The sequence below is a fragment of the Gossypium hirsutum genome, chromosome A05 (genome assembly GCF_007990345.1).
Source record: "Gossypium hirsutum isolate 1008001.06 chromosome A05, Gossypium_hirsutum_v2.1, whole genome shotgun sequence".
Classification (NCBI taxonomy): Eukaryota; Viridiplantae; Streptophyta; class Magnoliopsida; order Malvales; family Malvaceae; genus Gossypium; species Gossypium hirsutum.
Window position 1 is genome coordinate 23,361,412 of NC_053428.1, and position 20,545 is coordinate 23,381,956.

Genomic DNA, 20,545 nt, shown 5'->3' on the forward strand with positions numbered 1-20,545 from the left:
CACCAAGTCATATTAACAACGACATTTTTGTTGTATAACAAGTCTTGTCATCATTTTAGTCTCTAATCATAATTATGATAGAAGTTAAGAGTTATATTTAAATAAAACCCTTTCAACAATCAAATATTTAAACAGAAAATTTTTATCATTCCGTCATTAAACATAATGATTAAATAATTCACCATGCAATAATATCCAGGTAACATGAGGTATTTTATAAATAAATAATTTTTCAGAAGAAAATTTTAAAAAAAAAGTGAAGAAAAAATAAACTTTTAATCACTTAAAATTTGTAAAAATTTTATTCAGCTCAACTAACACAGCATATTTTAACGATGTCATTTAGGTATATTTATCCCATCGAAATATATTTAATTTTAATATATATATTTGTTTTAAACTTGAATTTTAGGCTAAGAAGAAAACGAATCATTTTGTTTTTCTATATGAAATAGAAAAAGAAATGTAAAGAAAATTATAGAATTGATGGAAGGAATAATGAATAAGCTAAGGCATTTAGATGCATATCCAAAGGTAAATGAGGATTTCTACAGCCGAACACTCTCCGGTGGCTTCATCACTCTCGTCTCCTCCGTCTTTATGCTCTTGCTCTTCTTCTCCGAGATCCGTAACTTCCTTTACTCTGCTCTATGATTTGGATCTGTTATGTTCTTCCCTCAATTTAAATTGATTTGGTCTTCTTGATGATATACGGCTTAGTTGATCTGTTCCATCAAAATGTCTTTCATTTTTTGTGGTCTCGGTTGTAGGATTATATCTGCACCCTGTGGTTGAAACAAAGCTTGTGGTTGACACTTCAAGAGGGGAAACTCTACGCATCAATGTAATCTTAACTTCAAATTTTCTGAAGATTCCTTCTGTGTCCATGTTCCATTTCGACTTATAATTTCTTTATTATATGCTAATTCGGATATTCTACATTATCAAAATTGAGTGTAAATGTTATAATTGTTTCTTCTTCTTTTTTTAAGTTTCATTCATCGTAATGCGATGTAGGTCCTTTGGGATTATCCCCTCTAATTTCTTAATGTTCCCTTTGGATCTGAAAGTGCAGTTTGATGTCACATTCCCTGCTATCGCATGCTCAATTCTCAGCCTTGATGCAATTGACATAAGTGGAGAGCAACACCTTGATGTTGTATGTATTGCAATATCTCATGCTTTTTTTTTCCAATTTTATATTGATGGGTTTTGTCTTACGTCAAGTGTCGTAAAGGAAATGCATGTGCATGCGCATGCCCATGTACTTGCTGCTAAAGTCATAATGTCATTTATTTTTGTCTAACTTGCAGAAACATGACATAGTAAAGAAAAGGTTAGATGTAAATGGCAATGTTATAGAAGTGAGACCGGATGGGGTTGGTTCTCGCAAGGTTAGCTATATTGCTCGAAGTTGATTTCACAGTCACTCTCTTTTTTTCCCTTAAAGGATCATAGAAACCAGACATTCAGCTTACTTTTTGACCTCTGCATTTCTCTCTGCTCATAATTATTTTGCTTCTCACAGATGGAAAAGCCTTTACAGAGGCAAGGTGGCAGGCTCGAGCACAATGAGACGTATTGTGGTTCATGTTATGGTGCAGAATCGGTATGCTTCATCCATCTGGTTTCTATCAGCTAGTTCATTGTGATACAAGTCAATCCACTGGGTGCATGTTTGTCCTGAATATGAAGGATCTTTGACTTTATTTGTATAGGCCCCTGTACCTTATTCTCTTAATCCTAATAAGTATCGTTTTGTGATGCTTTGCCTAGATATTATATAAAACTTTTGATAAGTAGCATTTATTCTTTTTCTTTTGGTTATTTCTTTAATGTCTCTAGTTTTGGATGTGGTTTATGAGGGGTGAAGAGGCAGTTCATGTAGTCGGTATTTAGATAGGGAAAAATCATTGAAACTAGTCCAGTTAAGAAGTACTATTTTCTTGCTCCAGGTATTTTTATTTTAATCTGCCCTAATATTCTATTCACTTCCATCTTGAAGATTGATGGTGAGTGTTGCAACTCCTGTGAGGAAGTTCGTGATGCATACAGAAAGATAGGTTGGGCTATGTCAGATCTGGATTTGATTGAACAGGTCTGTGTGCATTAGAGCTCTATCTAATTTTTAGGTAACTTCAATTGGAATGAGACATGCATAGTCATATGTGCAGGGATAAATAATATTGATTTTGCCTTTGTTGTCTTTGATATTGATAATCATGCTTGTGTTCATTTTTATTTTGGTAAGCTATGTAGAGGCCATAGCATACATTAATAAAACCTCTTTCCCCTCCTTATAATGCCTACAGAGTACTCCAAATACATAGAAAAATTTAAATAATGAACATACCCATGTCATACACATATCCATTTCCATCACTCATTCTGGAGTCTAAGTAATATAGCTTCTTCGTGCATTAAAAGGCTTGATTCCTTCTATTTTTCAATAGTTAACAAAAAATATACAAGTGAGGTTTGCGTGAGCCAATATCAATAGTGTACGCTTGTCCAAGTGTAGTTGTACTTTATTTGCTTTCTGGTTTGCTCATCAAAAGATTTTCTGTTTCCCCTTTACTGTTGACCTACATGACTTGACCCTGGTTTATATCTTGGTTTATGTGTTTGTTCTGTTTTCTGGCGTTCAGTGCAAGAGAGAGGGCTTTTTTCAGAAGATTAAGGATGAAGAAGGTGAGGGGTGTAATATTTATGGCTCTTTAGAAGTTAAAAAGGTGGCAGGGAATTTTCATTTTGCACCTGGGAAAAGCTTTGACCAATCAAATATTCATGTACATGACTTGCAAGCATTTCGAAAGGACAGGTTTAATGTAAGGCCTTGCCCTATTATTTGCGTTCTTTATGCACATTAGCTTGTCTTATATAGAAAAATGGTTATCTAACCCAATTTAATCATGCTTCATGTACATTTGATGCAGTTAAGTCACACGATCAATCGGTTAGCTTTTGGAGATTATTTCCCTGGTGTGGTGAATCCTCTTGATGGGTACTGCCAAATTTCTACTTAATCGTTTAATGTTGGCCATGTACAAAAGCTGGATGTTAGCAAATGATTCTTTTAACTTATGCTGTTCGTATTTCTCTCTTCTAAATTTCAGTGTCCAATGGATGCAAAAACAACCAATTGGGATGTACCAGTACTTTATCAAGGTTAGCTTTCTGTGTGAATGCACCTTCTCTCCACTTTTTATCAGTTATCTCTTCTATCTAGTAATTGAAGGCAGGACATTACCCTGGATGTACACTAATTTATTTTTAGTACTTCATTTTAATCCATTAGCCTTTTAATGTATGCAACATGTGACATCTCCACTCCAACTTCTGCATATATAAATGTTACATGATCTATCACTGTTTCAAAATTTAATCTTTCCAAATATTCGATAAAGACACTACATGGAAACCTAAATGGTGCAATACATAAAAAGTCTGCCTGATTAAACTTAGTTCATGCTGTCAAATTTATTGAAACATTTCCTTTTTTGAAATGCTAGTGACACTAGCAAAGAGATCCCTAAACATTTCCATTTTGAAATGCTAGTGAGACTAATCCTTGAGAGCATGAAAGAATAATGCAATCCCTTAGACTGAGTAGCAAGAATTATTACTAATGTTGTACCCTCTTGAGTGGATTGATGGCTCATAGTCATTTTAAGGGGGCATGGATTCTTCAATTTTGTGTCAGATACATGTAGCAGTTCTTGTTTCTAAATGAGCTTTGAATAAGAAAAGGGTCTGTTAGTTTGAGGGATTTTTAATAAATTTTCTCTTGTAGGTTGTTCCTACCATGTACACAGATGAGAACGGACACACTATCCAGACAAATCAGGTGTAACTAAAATTTGCAAAAGATTCGATTTGGCCTATTCTTTCATTTTGTCAAAATGATTAATGCATGAGAGATTGGTATTGCAGTTTTCTGTAACAGAGCATTTTAAAGGTGCAGAAAGAGGCCTTCTCGATAACCTCTCAGGAGTTTTCTTCATTTATGACCTTTCTCCTATCAAGGTTGGTTTCTCCTCTGTTTTTTTGTTTTCATGCAATCTCAATGTCTGCATCACCTTCAATGTTCTCTTCTCGCCACTTTCATATGTACAAGGGAAAGCCTTAGAGATCTGTTAAAGGGAGGTGTAATAAATGTTAGCTTAAGTTAGGACTGTTTTTCAAGTTGTTTCGATTATGAGTCCTGCTAATTCACTGAGCTTGTTTTAAACTTCATTTCGCAGGTGACTTTCGCAGAGGGACATGTCTCATTCTTGCACTTCCTAACGAACGTTTGTGCTATAGTTGGAGGTAATTGTCCTTTGCCCTTCATGGTTGATGTGTTGAGTATATATGTATGTTACAATCGGATAGGTGTTGTGCATTGTACGGCAGGCGTTTTCGCAGTTTCGGGAATAATAGACTCGTGTATATACCATGGTCAAAAAGCAATGAAAAAGAAGATGGAGATAGGTAAATTCAATTGATGATGGATAGAGCTGGTGGCTTGAAACTGGGGGGCTTCCGCTTCATCTTAATTCCAGTTGGGGGGAATTGAAGCAAGCAAAAATGATAGACCACTGCCCCGTACTTACCCCATGGCCTGTTCATTCATTACCGACCGAAATTCTGTTCACAATTCTCTCGTCTATGCTCCAATTATATCGATTGATCGGTTCATATAAAAGATGTATCGACACAAATTTGGGTAAATTTCATTCAATTGCTTCAATTTTGACCAATCATAAACGGACCCCCTAATGATAATAATTATGAGTTGGGATTTGAGCAATTTTCAAATGAATGGATGGGTCTTGACACCACCATCATCTACTGCTGCCTGCCTAACTAGTAACTTCCAAGCCAACTTGCTTCCCTATATTATATTAATTTCAACTTTCTTCCATTTGACAGATTGCGTTTACACTTCAATAAATATTTGAAGATGATGACACAACTATTAAAATTGAATTTATTTTTTAAATCTTAATTAAACTCCAAATAGTAAATAAAAAATAGTGTCGTCCTCTATTTATCATGCCTTACTTTGATAAGAAAAAAAAATTGAAAAAGAAGGATGAATTCAAATCAAAATTCAATCCAACTTATAAGCTATTTTGGACCCAAAATCATGATTATGTCGGAGATATTAATGCTGCTTTTGGTTAGCATGTAATGATAACATGATGATTCAGAAAGAAAATGGATAATCTGAAAGTGGAGAGAGGCCTGCATGATTATGAGCGAAAAAAAAAAAGGAACACGCGTGCGTCCATAACCATAATTGAAATTCAATACACACAGACAAAGAGCTGTTGCAAACGCGTTACTTTAAAGTAAAGGCACTGTTTTGTGTAAGACAAAATCTTAAGAAATTGTGAGTGTTGAAAACAGGACTAAATTTTACTTTACGCCAAGGTAAGGTAGAGAGGTTCCCCACCATTGGCGTAAATTACTTAAAGCTTCGTGTCTTGGGTCTATTGATTGTTAGGTGGTTTTAAGATACCAAGAAAACTCTTCCCTTGTTTGTGCCAAGCTCCTGAATTCTGGCTCATTCTCGGGACTCAAAACACACTTTCAACACAATTCAGTATCCCATCATTTCACCGTTCTGTAACTTGTCACTAAACCACTTATAAGTGTAAGTTGAGCTTTCTAAACATATTACACGATGTCACGGCTCGTTTAAGCTTGTATAATTAATAATTCAATTCCATTCAACAACCGTCTCTCAAAAAATTTCTGTACATACCACAATTTAATTCAAATATATACATTACTGCAATTTTTTATTTAGCAGATACAAAAGCTCATCTCTTCCAAGAATTTTCCTCCATTTTCAGCCACTTAATATCATGAGCTCTGTTGAATCTAAGAAATATGTTTAAGTCAGAAAATGAAGAAAACAACGATACCAGAGAATACAACAACATAAATAACATTTAATTCGTACAAAATACAAAAGCTATAAACTTTTTTTATAGACACTAACAAATTTCACCTTTTGGTTCAGCAAGTAAAAAAACGAGCTGACCAGCATGGAGAAAATCACAAATTCTTATGAACACAAGCACTTACACTCATTAACAGACTCTTAATAACCTAAAATACATGCCACTGCAACTGCCAAAAACTCCATTGCAGCTAGCTTTACAAAAAAAAAATACACGAAAGGAAACTCCTAAACAACAAAAGACTGTTACACAGAAAACGAAACTTGGGTTTTTCCCTTCAGGCTTTTAGAATGGAATCCCAATCGATCTCTGAAGGGTACTTGGACAACATAAAAGTTTCCGAAGAAGAAACGACTTCCGGCCATGGTTGTTCGTCGAAATCCGAGAATGTAAGATCTGATAAAGGTGAAGATACAGCCGAACCCTCACTCTCGGATTGAACCGTAGACAAAGATGAGGAGTTCTCCACTTTCGCTGTATTCTCCTCGGGCTTTGGCTCTGCCATGTCGGATTTTTTGTTGTTCCTGCTTTTGGTGTCTGCCGTAACCTTGGATGATTTCTTCTTGCTCCCTTGCTTAGGGTTTTGTACCAAGCTCTCACAAATGGCTTGAAGCTTAGCGTCAACAGAGGAAGGCAAAGGCTTGTAGTCACCTACGTGGGAACCGTGGTGACGAAGGTTAGGGAAGTTGAGTCTCGCAAAGTCACCTCTTAGTTTATAAGCTGCTTTGTCATAAGCCAAGGCTGCTTCCTCAGCAGTGTCAAAAGTGCCTAACCAAAGACGTGTCCGGTTTCTAGGTAACCGGATCTCAGCGACCCATTTTCCCCAGTGGCGTTGCCTAACTCCTCTGTAAAGTTTGGTGGGTTTGGATGGCGCACCCACGTGTTTCATTGGGACAGGTTTAGGGCAAAGAAAGCTAACCATCGGGTTACTATTGGCGCTGATGGTGTTGGGTTGGGGACTTTGGCAAAGGTAGCTTGGTTGGTTGTTGTGGAGGTGGAATTGAAGCTGGATCTGATGGATCTGAGCTTGTGTCAAGCTATTTAGCCCAATTGTTGAACCAGTTTGAGGCTGTTGGGGACATGATACTGAGTCCATTGGTGTAGGGTAAGGGTAACAACAGCTATCTGGGTAAAAATTAGGTTGTGTTTCGGAAGAAGAGAAAGAAAGGTAAGAAGTAGAAGGAAGAGAAGAAGGGGAAGGGGAAGGGGAAGGGGAAGGGGAAGAGGAGGAAACACTTTTCATAAAAGGTTCAAGAGCTTCCATCAATTCTCCCCCATATAGATCTGATTGATCTACTCCAATACTAATGAAATCCATTGCAGCTGCCATTACACTAAAACTAGAAATAAGATGAGGACCAAATTTTAATAAAAAATTAACCTGTTTCTTACCAAAACTTGAAGAACAGGTCCTAAATCCAGAACGGATTAAAAGAGGTTTTTCCTTTTAAAAATAGACAACCCTTTGAAATCCAACCAAAAAAAATTTTAAAACTTTGAGGGATCTAAAATTACCCACAAAGCGAATATATCTACAGACGAAAAAAAATGAGAAATTTTCTAAGATTTACCTCGAAATAGAGACAAATATTGAAACTTTATATCAACAAAGCTGAAGGAAAAAAAAAAAAAAACCTGGATCTCGTTTCTGAAAACACCTGACTTTTAAAGAAATCCTTGTCTAAGTTTGCTTTTGACCCATTTGCTAAGTACTGATGAAAAACAAACCCAAAAATCAGATTTTGATTCAAAAGACAGATGATTAACAGAAAGGGATTCAGAGAAGCGGGGAGTAATAGAAAAAAGGGGGAAAGATTTTCAAACAACAAAAACCAGAACCACTCAAATTGTTTAGATCTCACCAAAGAAAAAAAAAAGCTCTCTTCTTTTTCTTTCTCACAAATTTATGGTGTGAAAAACTCAGCCTCACTTGGTTTATCCTCGCCAGCTCCCTTCACTTTATATACAACTTCAGCTCCTTAATTAACTCGCTTAATCACCTTTATTAATCATCATTAACCCACTGTTTTTAAGTTTTAGCTACAATTGTTTCTATTTTTTTATTTTTTTTGGCCTTCTCTCCACCGAGCTCTGGTTTCCTAACGTCAGACTCATTCAATAAGTTGTCTGTACCCACTTATGTTCTACACGTGGAAAGATCTTATTCACTGCCGACACCTGTGCTTTAACTTACCGTCAGATACGACGCTTTTTGGCATGGATTTAATGGCCTGCAGAGTATGTTGACCATTCGTGCTTGCGTTCACACTTCACACCTTGAGTAGAGAAAGGTTAAAATCTGCTATAAGGCCCTGCATTATTTGTAATTTTAAAATTTAGTCAGAATTTTTTAGTTTCTTTATTTTTTATATTTCAATATTCAGATCTAATTAATAATGCTATTGAATTTTTCCGTTAAATTTACTGAAGTTATTTTTTGAAACAAAAATTACTTATTTGATAACGTGTAACTGAACAAAGACTTGTAATAATTCCAAATTTGAAAAAAAAAATTAACTGTGTTAATAATTTGACTTGAATTTTAAATTAGAAAAGTAGAGAACTCAATTCTTGAAATAAAAATCGAAGAAATAAATTTCAATAGAAAAAATATTGAAATTTAGAGCATATTTTAACTTTTTTGTAAATAATAATATTATAATTTCTGTTGTTTAAATAATATCAAATTCTATCATTAGTCTATGTACTTTGTATAAGTTGTAGATTTAATTCATATACTTTCATTTGATCAAATTTAGTCAATATACTTTCCAAATTTGAATTTTAGTCTTAACTACTAGCAAGAGGTGAATCTGTTTGGTTGAATTGTGCTATTAGTCTTATACAATGCGTAAAATTTTAGATTTAGTCAATGTTCTACAATTGGATCACTTTAAGTTGCTATATTTCTCTAATTTTGAAATCTCAATCATAATGCAAATGACCTTCATTAAATTCATTAGCTGATATTTTCACGAGTGATATGTGAAAATAGCTAATTAACATGATACTACATATGTGATAATAAGTTTACCACATCAATTTTTGAAATTGGCATAACTTAACTTGTAGAATTTAATAACTGCCACTTAATCAAGAGTAAAATTTGAAATGTACAGAAATTTAAAAAAACTAAATTAAAGCAAAAGGATTAAATTAACAACTTTCACCTAGTGCAAGGATTAATAACAAAATTATTCTTTAAATAAATAGTAATATTCAAGACACCATTGTACCAAAAGTCAAAACACCATACGCGATTGTGATGTGTAATATCCTAATCTTATCATATGCATATACCGTGTATTATTATTTTAGATTTTACACTTACTATACTTTATATTGATTTAATTTCACATTATAATCAATCTTATATTATACTTGTCAACTTTTATTTTTATTTTTGTATTAGTGATATTTTTTAAACAAAGTCAAAAGTCATCACCCCGTGTGTAAAAGAATTGTTTTTCAAGAATATTAGATTTTGTAAATATATATATATGTATATAATTTATGTGAAAATAAATATGTTAAAATTATTTTTCTAAATTGTCATGTTTTAATTTAATGTGGGTTTAGCCTTGCTTAAAAAAAAGCTTTTGAAATGTTCAATTTGATATTTAAATGTTAAGTGTTACTATAAAAAAAAAGTTTTGTTATACTCCTACGTTAATCGAATACGTGTTAGTGTAGAGATAGTGTTGACCTCCCAGTTGACTCCATCTGAAATTATATATTGCATAACCACTTACTCTCAACATCTTTTTTTGTAACACCATTCGCATCCTTTTAAAGGAGCCAACCATATGCTTTTTAGGTGTGAACATACCTTCAAGGCTATAAGGGACCTAATTAAGCATAGTAACCTCGTACTAATTGAATGAATAATAGATGGGTCTCATTGTGCATGTCTTTTATGTATTGGATGAGAATAATCTTAGTCATGGCAATCTGCCATAATGGAAAATAGGAACTCTCCTATAAATACTTTAACCACATATGAATAAATGATTAATTTTGCGGTACCCTAAAGTTATTATGAGCAATTATTCTCTCAATCAGCTTGTCATTGTTAGTATGAATCGACAACAATACTTTTGAAGAGTTAAAATGTCTATTTTAAATACAATGTTGTGATACATTTAAATGATATTCAAATTCGTTAATATTATGATATTTTAATAAAAATATAAAAAATTACAAGTCGTTATTAAAACTTAAATGTATGAAATATAGAATTTAAGTAATTAATATAAATTAATTATTAAATTTAATTTGAAGACATAAATAACGCTTTAGATATTAAAATATAAATAGATGTGAGTATATAATATGATATTATTTGAAATAAAACTAAAAAAATACTTAGCATAAATATTAAAAATTACACTGAATGGGCTAAATACGATTATAAAAGTGTATAAATTATAGCTTTTTAAAAGAACATTTGTTTTTGAAAATGCTGTATACATAATATTGCTCATGGCTCGAAATATAATAAACAAAATCTTTCACCTTATCTAACATAAATTTGTACATCGAATGGGAAAAAGGAAAAGAGATAAGATATGTAGTGGAGGGAAGGCAATTGATAAAAAGGTCGAGCCGAAATTAATGCCTCACCTACTGCTTTCCACTTGGGATTTATCTCATTAATTACTAAATTTATATTATCTTTTGGACTGTTAAAATATGATATATGAATCTAATGATGGCCAAATAATGCAAAGCATTAGCGTAATTAGTAAATTTATATGTTCCCACTTAAAAAAAATATTACTTTCAAAATGTTATCTTTTAATTTTTTTGTCACTGTAGAAGGATGTGGGTTAGAGTGCATTGAAGCGCATTACCCTCTTATTTATGGGTTGAGGAGAGATTTTAGATAATTTTAGACATTATATTAAAAAAAACTATTAAAAAAATTGAGTTAAGAAGCATGAGATTCAGATTCAATTTTTAAGCAAATATTATGCATCAATTATTGATTAAAATATTTGAACATTGTCAAGTTTAGAAGTTATTGAGAGGAGTATGGTTAGCTTTACAAAATATCTATATATAGAAAAGGAAATGAGTATTTTTATTTGATTAAATTTGGTGAGAGAATAAATGATAACACACCAAATCAAAACAATTGTTCAGCTTTTAATTAATTCTCTATAATTACATTTAGTGCTGCTTCAATTTTAACACCTTTTAAAATGTAATCCCGGTGTAATTTATATACTCAGTACTTTTACTATTTGGATTTGAAAATTTAATTCCAATCGTCGATTAAGGTTTGTTTAGACAACACGGAGTAATTGGATAAAACCATAATTATTACACTCTCTTGTAATTACAGATAATTGTAATTTCTTAAATGTATTTGGTTGGCAATGTTTAATTACATCGTAATTTTTCTTATATCATTTTTGGTAGCACAATTTGTAATTATACAATTACATAATTTATATTCATCGTTGTCTAAATTTGAATATGCATCGTTAAAATTATCAAGATCTCCCTCTTCCATTTACTATTTGAAGTATAAATCATCTCCATTCCACCTGTGACTGAATATACGAAATATGCAATATGCTAGTACAATCTAACATTTGTTTTCTTTATGCTATATTAAGGTGATATTGTTTTAATATATATATTTTTTAAAAACAACAAATGTTTTCTAAACCATATTTCAAAGTCTTGAATATCTCAAATTAAAGAGTTCGCGAGTAATTTATAATGCTTCTCAAATTGTATCGTATTTCATTATATGGTGTAAGAAAATCTTTTCTATCCGCATAATTAGTATTGATATTATAATATTTCAGTTCAAAGTCCAAATAACACATAGTTTTATTATAAAAACTTATATAAATTTAAATTGAAAAAAGATTTATACTAAATTATATCATTTTTATAATATGCAAAATAAGTATAAAATAATATAAATTTTTATAATATATAACTTCAATAAAAAAAATTTTAAATTGTCCAAAACTTTCATAATGTTTCTCATAAATAATATAATTTTTATCATAACTTTTAATTTTTTTTTATAAATAAGTCATTATAAATTTTTTAATAAGTATATTATTTTTATAATACATAACATGAATACATAAATAAGCTAAGTTCATACTCCACCATAACTTTTTATAAATAAATATATTATAACACTTTTATAACATCAAAATAATTTTTATAATAATTTTTTTGCCAAAAATTTAGGAATTTTTTTAAGATTTAAATAATATAATTTTTTTATAACTTTATAAAATATAAAAATTATATTATATTTAGGATTTATAATATAAGGCCATAATAATATTAAACACTTATACATATTCATGCTTATAACATAGTTTTTATAACTTGTATAAATAACTTTTTAAAATAGGATTTACGTGTAATTAACTATATAATAACTCTAATTTTCACATTCTCTAAGAATTAAAAAATGTAATTAAGGTGCTCCAACTATACTAAATTTAATGAGACACATTAAATACAATAATTAGTCAAACATATCAATAATGTATAATTATAAATATTTACATCTAAATTTAATTATTAAGTCACTTTCGAAACATTACCTTATAATTAATATTTTTCTATTTTGTCAAACAAGTTGACAAGGCAGTGTGAAGTAAGACAAAATTGATGAGCTGTAATCACTTTGCCGTGCGGCTTTTAAGGATAGGATCCAATTATCTACACAAATAACTATTATGGTACGTGAATACCAATGAAACTGAAAAGATGTAAAAAGAAAAAATAAATAAACAAATTCCAAATTTGACATTAATAAAAAAAACGAATTAATAAAATTTTAAAGAAAAGTTAAAAGTTATAAAATTAAATAAAATTCCTAAAATAAAAAAAAAACCAACAAATATGGAGATATGATAAGTTGAATGGAATAGGTAGAGAAATTCACAATATACTAATCTTAAAAAATTGGATTGGATTGGATGGTTATTTGGGAAAAGCTAAGCTCACGTTTTGATATGGGAATGATGGCGTTTGTTAATTTATTTTATATGATTTTTTTTTCCTTTGAAAGCTAAGCTTTAATTTTTAAAAATGAAAATGGTTTTGTTGTGGATCGAAAATGAAGGTAAAGAGTGGAGCCTCCATCATTAATTTTTTATGTCACCAAATTCAACGCCAACTTCCCTCCCACTTTCTTCATCTTATAATAATATATATGAAACCTTATAAATTTTAATTAAATTTCAATGACCTCCCTCCCATTCACTCCATCTCCTTACTACCCACAAAGTCAAAAAGAGTATTCCTTTTAAAAGCTAGCAAATGGAATTTGCCAGCGTGGCACAACTTGACCGAGGTTAATCTTGGTTGAGTTAACAAGTCACGTGCGGAGGCACTGAACTTCATCCCAAACTCTACATTTGCGGCGGCAGTCACTGGAAGAGCTCCAATGCACTGTCCGAATTATTTGACCCACGCTCAGAGGCGGAGCGTATTTTACAACGTGCGAATTCGTGAAGTACTTCCAACAGGATGTGACATTCACGCTTTTGAAAACAGCAGCTTCTTCTTTTTAATGATAAAAACAGCATCTTCTTATAGATAAAGTAAAAGTGTAATTTGGGGGCTAATAATTATTAATTGTAAAATTAGGGAGCGGGAAGGACAAATCTTCTTAGATTAGAATTTGAAATTACAAGTTAAGGAGGGGATTAGGGAAACCATGGGCACAAGTGTTGGTTAAGTTAGTTGACCCGAGTATCGGGTTTAGGATAACCCTGGCCTTGTCGGCTGGGCAAATCTTAAACCCAAGTACCACCTCTAAATTTGGCTTCATTTGGAGTTCTTAACGTTGAAGTCCAGAAAAGTGATTCCATTATTCCGGATTTATAAAGTTAAAAGGTTTATTTTATTAGGTAGAATGACGAAATCAACCTTTTATCAATCTGGTCTTTATTTTTATTTTAATTGAATTTGGTCATCAAGATTTTAAAAAGAGTTAAATTGTTATTTTCTTTAATGTTAATTAAAACATTAAAATTTTAAATATATTAATCATAATTATAATAAGTCATGAAAAGTGATTACAACATGAACCATAATTATAATTATAACCATAGTTAATATATTAATAAATAAATTGTTAAATTAAATATAATTATTGTAATTGTGATGTATGATATCTAATAGTTTACTATCAAGAAAAAAATTATTTTGTCATTAGCTCTAAGCTTTATTTAAGAAAAAAAAAGCCTAAATTGATTAGAATAATAAAAATAAAATGCAAATTGGTCTAAAATTTAAGATTACATTCATAATCTTAAATTTCTTAAGAAATAGGCTATCATCTTATATTACAGGATGACCATAATATGAAATTATGAGATGATTAAAATGTTAAAAATCTAAATACCGTGATTTCATTCCATAATGTAACATTAGAAGCTAAAATATTATATTGGACCAACCAAACCTCCTAAAAAATTTATTTATAATTATGCCATTTTATTACTAATAAAGGTTGAATTCAAACCACACTATTTAATCATAATTAATATATTTCCAGTCTAAGAAAACAATTATAGATACTACGATATCATTTAATTCTATTATTTACCTTTAACTAACCGATGAAATTAAAAAAGAAGAAGAAGAAGAAATATTGATTCTATTCTGCAATATATATTGGAAAGTTGGAATCACAACAACTGGAGTTTCCTCTGGAGAGAATAAGAGAAATAGATTAAGGTTGACTAAATGTATGATTCAATAATAGTTATATGATAGTGTCACAGTTTAAGAGTAGAATACAATGGATGATTACTAATGAGGAGGAGATTATCTATTTATAGTTGAGTTTTCCTAATCTAATGATACAACTAATTTTATATCAGTGAACGAGATCGAATTCTATCTACAATTAAGAGATTTACATAATTTCCAATATTACAAAATAAAATTTATCAGATTATAACTCTTTTAAGATTACTTTCTCTATTTACCAATGTAATCTTAATTTTCCGTAAATGTTTCGCTAAGCCACCAATGCTTCAAGTAGATGAGTTTCGTCACTTGTTTTTTAAATTAAATCAGTTCAAGTTAGTTAAATGAATCTCATTTAATAAATTGACTTCAATAAAACATTTTTTGTACAATAGTCATATATTTAAATCATAAACCTAAATAACAATAATTTGTTTAAGATACATTTCATATAACAATAATAATAGAAGTGGGCGAAATTGACGCTGGACTCCCCAAGTTAATGATTTGAGAAGCACGACGTGCGCATAACACACAAAGCGTTTTTTTCAAATAATGGAAGAATCATGTGGTGTTTAAGTGCATTATATAATATCACATGCCAACTGAAAATGATGTTCAAAGGAAAAGGCTAAAACGCTTTTCATGGTTGCTATGTGCTTGTATGAGTAGCATATAGTTTTTTTTCGAAATGGGGCTTTAATGTAATTTACATGCAATGCATGTTTTAATTAAGGAGTGTTTTATATTTTGGGTTTTTTTTCCTTCTAAAACATTTTGATATTGGTTGAACAAACCTTTTCCTTTTAGGTTTTTTTCTTTCCTGTAATAGGACTTCTTTTGAGTAACATTAATGGCGAATATGATTCGTGTTGAGGTGGACTGGGTGACCTTATTCTCCTACCTAGTTGGTAGGGTGAAAAGTATTACCCTGCTTTTTGGAAATTGCTTTCCTCCAAACATTATTTGATAATATAATTCATTTTATTCTTTTTATACATCAACATAATTTGAATGTCAATAAAAATCTAATTAATCATTACTTACATATTTAAAAATAAATAGATTTAATTACGTAATTGTTAATAATAAACCAACATTTATTAATAATAAATATCATGGTAAAATATTAAGATTAACAAATTTTGGAAAAAGGCCTTACAAATTTATTTATTTTCTCCAAATTGTTTATTTCTCTTTTGTTTTGTTTAGCGGCAAAATCAACTTCCGACCTGGTTACTACTCGCCCTTTTCTCTTTCCCAACAACCCATTCTTTATTTTATCTACTCATTCATTTCATCTGTCTTTTCTCTTTTTTAGTCTGCAAACCTATTTTATGGGTATCTTTATTGTCTTTACAAATTATGATGGATAGATGACGCTGTCTGACGTCGCTAAAACTACATTGACCACCAACAGTTTCTTTTAGAAAGTGGATGGCTCTATGTTGACTTCTTAATATGTTTATATTTTGAATGTATTTTTAGAATAATAAATAATTTTACGAGTCGGTTTAGACTCGTGTTATCTTTAAATTTTATTTTTTTGTTTGATTTTCATTATTTAATAAGTCTTCACTTTTGTTCTTATAACATGTTTTTTAATATTACTTATGCATGTAGTATTGCTTTTGTAAGTGATTCTAGAGATGGTTGTGTCATCATCTTCTCAAGTTTGGTAGATGCTCGGTTCTTTTACTGATTTTTGCTTGTCACTTTGGACCATCCAAGGTTGATTTACTTATTGTATGAAGTGCTTGCAAATTACAATCACTGTAGATATGTCATGCGTAAGTTGTGACATCAATTGTCTATGTGCCATAATGTTCTATTAATGTTGAGGCTAAACCCTTTATTGTGTTGAAAAAGCTTGTCTTTAACCACTTACAACGAATGTTTATTATTTTTCCCCTGTAATGTAAGGATCCCATTCATGGAATCAATTAATGAAATTAACAAAATTATCATCAAAATTTGTAATTTATTTGGTGGCAAATTTTCAAAATTATCATCAAATTGTTAACGAAGTGTCTACGTATCAATATAGCTTTTTTCTAGGTTTTAATAAGCACTTTTTATGTATGCAAAATGTTAAGTGGTGCATTCTTAGCCATAATTACATTTTCAAAAATCATATCCTATTAAATCCTAAAAAAAAATAAAATCAAAACTCTACTTTTATGTTAAGGTTTACAAAAGTAAAAGCTTACAACGAAATAAATCAACAAATGAGTAATAATTGAATAAATAAAACATAAGATCATATCAAATTAAACCATTATGTGTTTGGAGACTGTTAAAATCGTTTCTAGAAAAAAAAATCATCTCCAATGGATCTAAAAACGACTTAAGTTGTTTTAAACAATTGCCCACTCTATCTCTAAAAAATATTGGAGACGAATATGAAAAATCATTTCTAATTTCACAAAAAGACATACGTTATTTAGAAAAATTGAGGATATTTTTATCTGTTTATAAATACTTTTCTTCTGTAAATATTGCTTAACAATTTAGATTTCAAAATTAAAGTCTAAAATCCCATTATTTTAATTTAAGAAAGAAAAATATATTAATTTAATGAAAATCTAAAATCACATGCAAATTCAAACATTTCTTTTCTTAAGTTATATTTTAAGAGTGAAATACACATGAAATCGCAATTTATGCTACAAAATTCAAATGCATGACTGTTAACTACAAGAAATATCACATGGTTCACGTATTCTTTGTGGCATGAGAAACAAATCATGATTCAATACAAGCTTCCTACATAACTTGCTCTCTATTGCTCATAAATGACCAAGTTAGAATATCTAGAATGCAAGCTAAATCAAATCATGATTTTAAATAAATTTTTTTTCGTAAACATGAGAATTTTTAAATCAAACATTAATTTTAAATTGAGAGTTTAACTCAATCTAGAAAAAATTAAAATTTTAGTGAAAAAGTGTTTTTCAATAAGCAATGATAAAACACTTTTTAAAAGCTTTTTTTTAAACATTTTTCATCCTCAATGATATATTGACTCTAAATCAAATTAATCTCTTGATTAAATTTATTAAAAATATTTTAGCTTTCCTAAAACTAGAATCTGAGTATGTTTAATCTTCAATTACTCTCCCCCTGAAGTTAATTCAGGCTTTTAAGTTAGCCATGACAGTGTGTATTCATTGGCTTTACACTCTTCATGAATGGTGTTGAAGCTAGATTTCCCGTTAGAAGTTTTTTGTAACAAAGAATCCCCGACACTTAAGTTTGAGAAGAAAACAATTCACGTGAAAGAGAAAGGGAATTTCTTTTAAATTAAATTTGATGTTTTTGGATTTTTTTTAACTGTGAACTATTATGAATCAATAATATATTTTCGTTTTAGATATCTTTTTTATTAAAATATAAACAAGTTTGCTTCACCACACCAATTGGCAAAATAAGCAAATAAAATTTCTCCATTTTGCATCCTGATCCCTTAAAATGAATTTCATTTTAGATTAATCCTCCCACAAAGCTATTGAAGGTAGGAATTCAGGATGTAAATAAAAATGAAATGTCCTAAACAGTCTTAAACTAGAGAGAAAAGGTATGCTATCTTTTTTTTTTCTTTCTTTACCATCCTTCTATCTTATCCCTAAAAATTTCTACTTTTTTACCATCCCATCTAACTAGTACTTTGAGTATAGAAATCAATTTCATACGCATGCATATGTACGTATATATATCGCTATTATTTTTATATTATTAGAAAGTTATCATTTAGTTCATATATTCTAACTTAAATCATTTTTAAAAATTGAAATTTTAACTTTAATACTAAATGTAATTATTAAATTCGTTAAGTTAACTAATATGCATATCATTTTGTCAAAATTTTATGTAACAAACATATTATCACAGTTATAATGCCATATTAATTTTGATTTTTTCACATAATTTTTATAGAAAGGTCATATTATTTTAGTTAATAAATTTAATAATTATTATTTAAGACAAGAATAAAATTTTAAAATCTTAAAAAATATAATAGTTAAATTAAAAAATAATAATTAAGCATAATATGAAATATAAGTGAGAAGTAAAAATTTGAAAGCTAATAACGAATCTCGACTTGTGTACACATTTTTTTTTGTTACGATAAAGATAAAGATTAAAAGAGTAGAGAACTGAGGTAGCCTCATTCACATCGTCAAGCATTAGGCTTCAAAGTGTCATTGGGTACTGTTTCTTTAGCATCCCACAAATCAAAGAAGAAACACATTGAAGTCATCATAATAAGAATAAATTACGTTGCTTTTATATAGTCAATACGCACTAAAAAATATGAAATAAATAGAAACAGAAATATAAATGGAAGTGGACTTAAAAAATACAAAGGAAAAGCCAAGTCTGGACTGAAATTTTAAATAGATTGGCAGCCAAATAAATTACCCAAAATCACGGCGTTTTCTAATCAACCCTATTTTACCAATACTAGACCTTGATACAATGAGTTGAGTACTAATGATTCATGTTTAAAGTTTGATGTTATTCAAATTCACTTTGATATTTTCTTTTTAAAAATTTAACGTATCTTACTATTATACCAATATTACTATACGATTTAATTGTATTATAAAAAGACGAGTGCTTGAGGTGAAATGTGAATTATTATTATTATGGGTAACGAAAAGTTTTTACATAGTAGGAGATAAATCTTTATCAATGAGAAGTTTGATTATGAAAATCGAGGTTGCGTCCTCTGAATTTCTGGAAGACAGCGAAATGCTTGTCATTTTTATTTTATTAGAAATTGATGTCAGCATATAGGCTGGATTTTTCCTCTCATTTGGTGAGGAGAATTTTCCAATGCTCAATCTTTTTGTTTTTAAATATTGACGACATTTCAACCCAGCTACTACAAACTTTGCTGCCACGCCTAACATTATTGATTTTCCCGTTTGCAAACGTGTTGTTGATGTTGATACTTGAGTGTTGTTGCTACCAAATCAACTGTACCTGAAACTACCTCAACATCAAATGTAATAAAAATCTATGCATCCACTTTTTAAGGTTCTCTCTCACATATTTGATATGATATTCTTCAGACTTTTTTCAATATATACCACCTCGCCCATACTAGTTGCGGGCCTTGAACTGAGCCCCCTAATCATATATGGGCCGATGCCTTGCATACCCTTTGGAAATTTTCTACTACTATTATTATTATTTTCCTATATTTAAAGTTCAAACTTGTTTCATTGAATATGAAAGAAACATGGAAACATATGATAATTTTGGTCTGGTCTTATGGATCATGATGAAGGTCCAATTTATTAGGCTTAAGGAGTTGTCTTTCAATGCCATGAATAAAATATGAAAAAGGGATACATCAGGAATAAAAAATAGTCTGAAAAATAGATAAAGAAAGACTTTCTCTAACTTGTTCAAAATCACATTTGCATTAAATTCTCTACCTACCAGCTTGCATTTGAATTTTGACTTTTCCAAACTCAGGTTGATTCTCTTGGTCATTAGTCAAATAATTATATAAAATGTATTCAAAATTCAATATTGATTTATTGTTAAGACTTATGTTTTAAACGAAGATAAATTTCAATCTAGATGCAAATAATTACAAATGTGTAAAATTTAATATTGAATTTAATTGAACCATCAATCTTAAAATTTATATTCTCATAATTAAATTTAATATGATATGAGTTCAAATAATACAATTCATAACTTTTCACCTATAAAATTCACCCGAGTTCAAAAAAAAATTTAAACAAAACAAAAAAAAAACAACCTTATACTTAGTTATAGGATAGTTGGTAAAAAGTAAGTTACATTAGATGAAAGCACGCACATAACAA

General features: G+C 30.1%; 2 protein-coding genes across 3 annotated transcripts; one reads left to right on the forward strand and one right to left on the reverse strand.

The window, feature by feature from the left end:
* Positions 1 to 415: 415 nt before the first annotated feature.
* On the forward strand, positions 416 to 4,823 carry LOC107957737 (endoplasmic reticulum-Golgi intermediate compartment protein 3). Of its 2 annotated transcripts, none has more exons than XM_016893306.2 (13): positions 416 to 628; positions 771 to 844; positions 1,076 to 1,159; positions 1,314 to 1,394; positions 1,529 to 1,609; positions 2,006 to 2,098; positions 2,649 to 2,828; positions 2,937 to 3,004; positions 3,117 to 3,168; positions 3,794 to 3,847; positions 3,934 to 4,026; positions 4,245 to 4,311; positions 4,396 to 4,823. In XM_016893306.2, exons 1-13 carry the CDS (start codon positions 487 to 489, stop codon positions 4,485 to 4,487), a joined length of 1,161 nt encoding a protein of 386 aa, XP_016748795.2. In that variant the 5' UTR covers positions 416 to 486; the 3' UTR covers positions 4,488 to 4,823. The 2 variants fall into 2 exon arrangements, with proteins under 2 accessions (XP_016748795.2, XP_040969934.1); XM_041114000.1 differs by having other exon boundaries at positions 423 to 628; positions 4,375 to 4,823.
* A 1,067-nt stretch (positions 4,824 to 5,890) lies between these two features.
* LOC107957738 (ethylene-responsive transcription factor RAP2-4-like) lies at positions 5,891 to 7,882 on the reverse strand. Its single transcript, NM_001327662.2, has one exon. It carries the CDS (start codon positions 7,282 to 7,284, stop codon positions 6,232 to 6,234), a length of 1,053 nt encoding a protein of 350 aa, NP_001314591.1. The 5' UTR covers positions 7,285 to 7,882; the 3' UTR covers positions 5,891 to 6,231.
* Positions 7,883 to 20,545: the final 12,663 nt, after the last annotated feature.

Bases quoted from the DNA above. Each gene is read 5' to 3' on its own strand.
- LOC107957737 (XM_041114000.1), top strand. From the start codon at position 487: ATGGAAGGAATAATGAATAAGCTAAGGCATTTAGATGCATATCCAAAG. The intron at 2,099-2,648 runs GTCTGTGTGCAT...TCTGGCGTTCAG, and splicing joins ATCTGGATTTGATTGAACAG to TGCAAGAGAGAGGGCTTTTT. The intron at 4,312-4,374 runs GTAATTGTCCTT...ACAATCGGATAG, and splicing joins CGTTTGTGCTATAGTTGGAG to GTGTTGTGCATTGTACGGCA.
- LOC107957738 (NM_001327662.2), bottom strand. From the start codon at position 7,284: ATGGCAGCTGCAATGGATTTCATTAGTATTGGAGTAGATCAATCAGAT.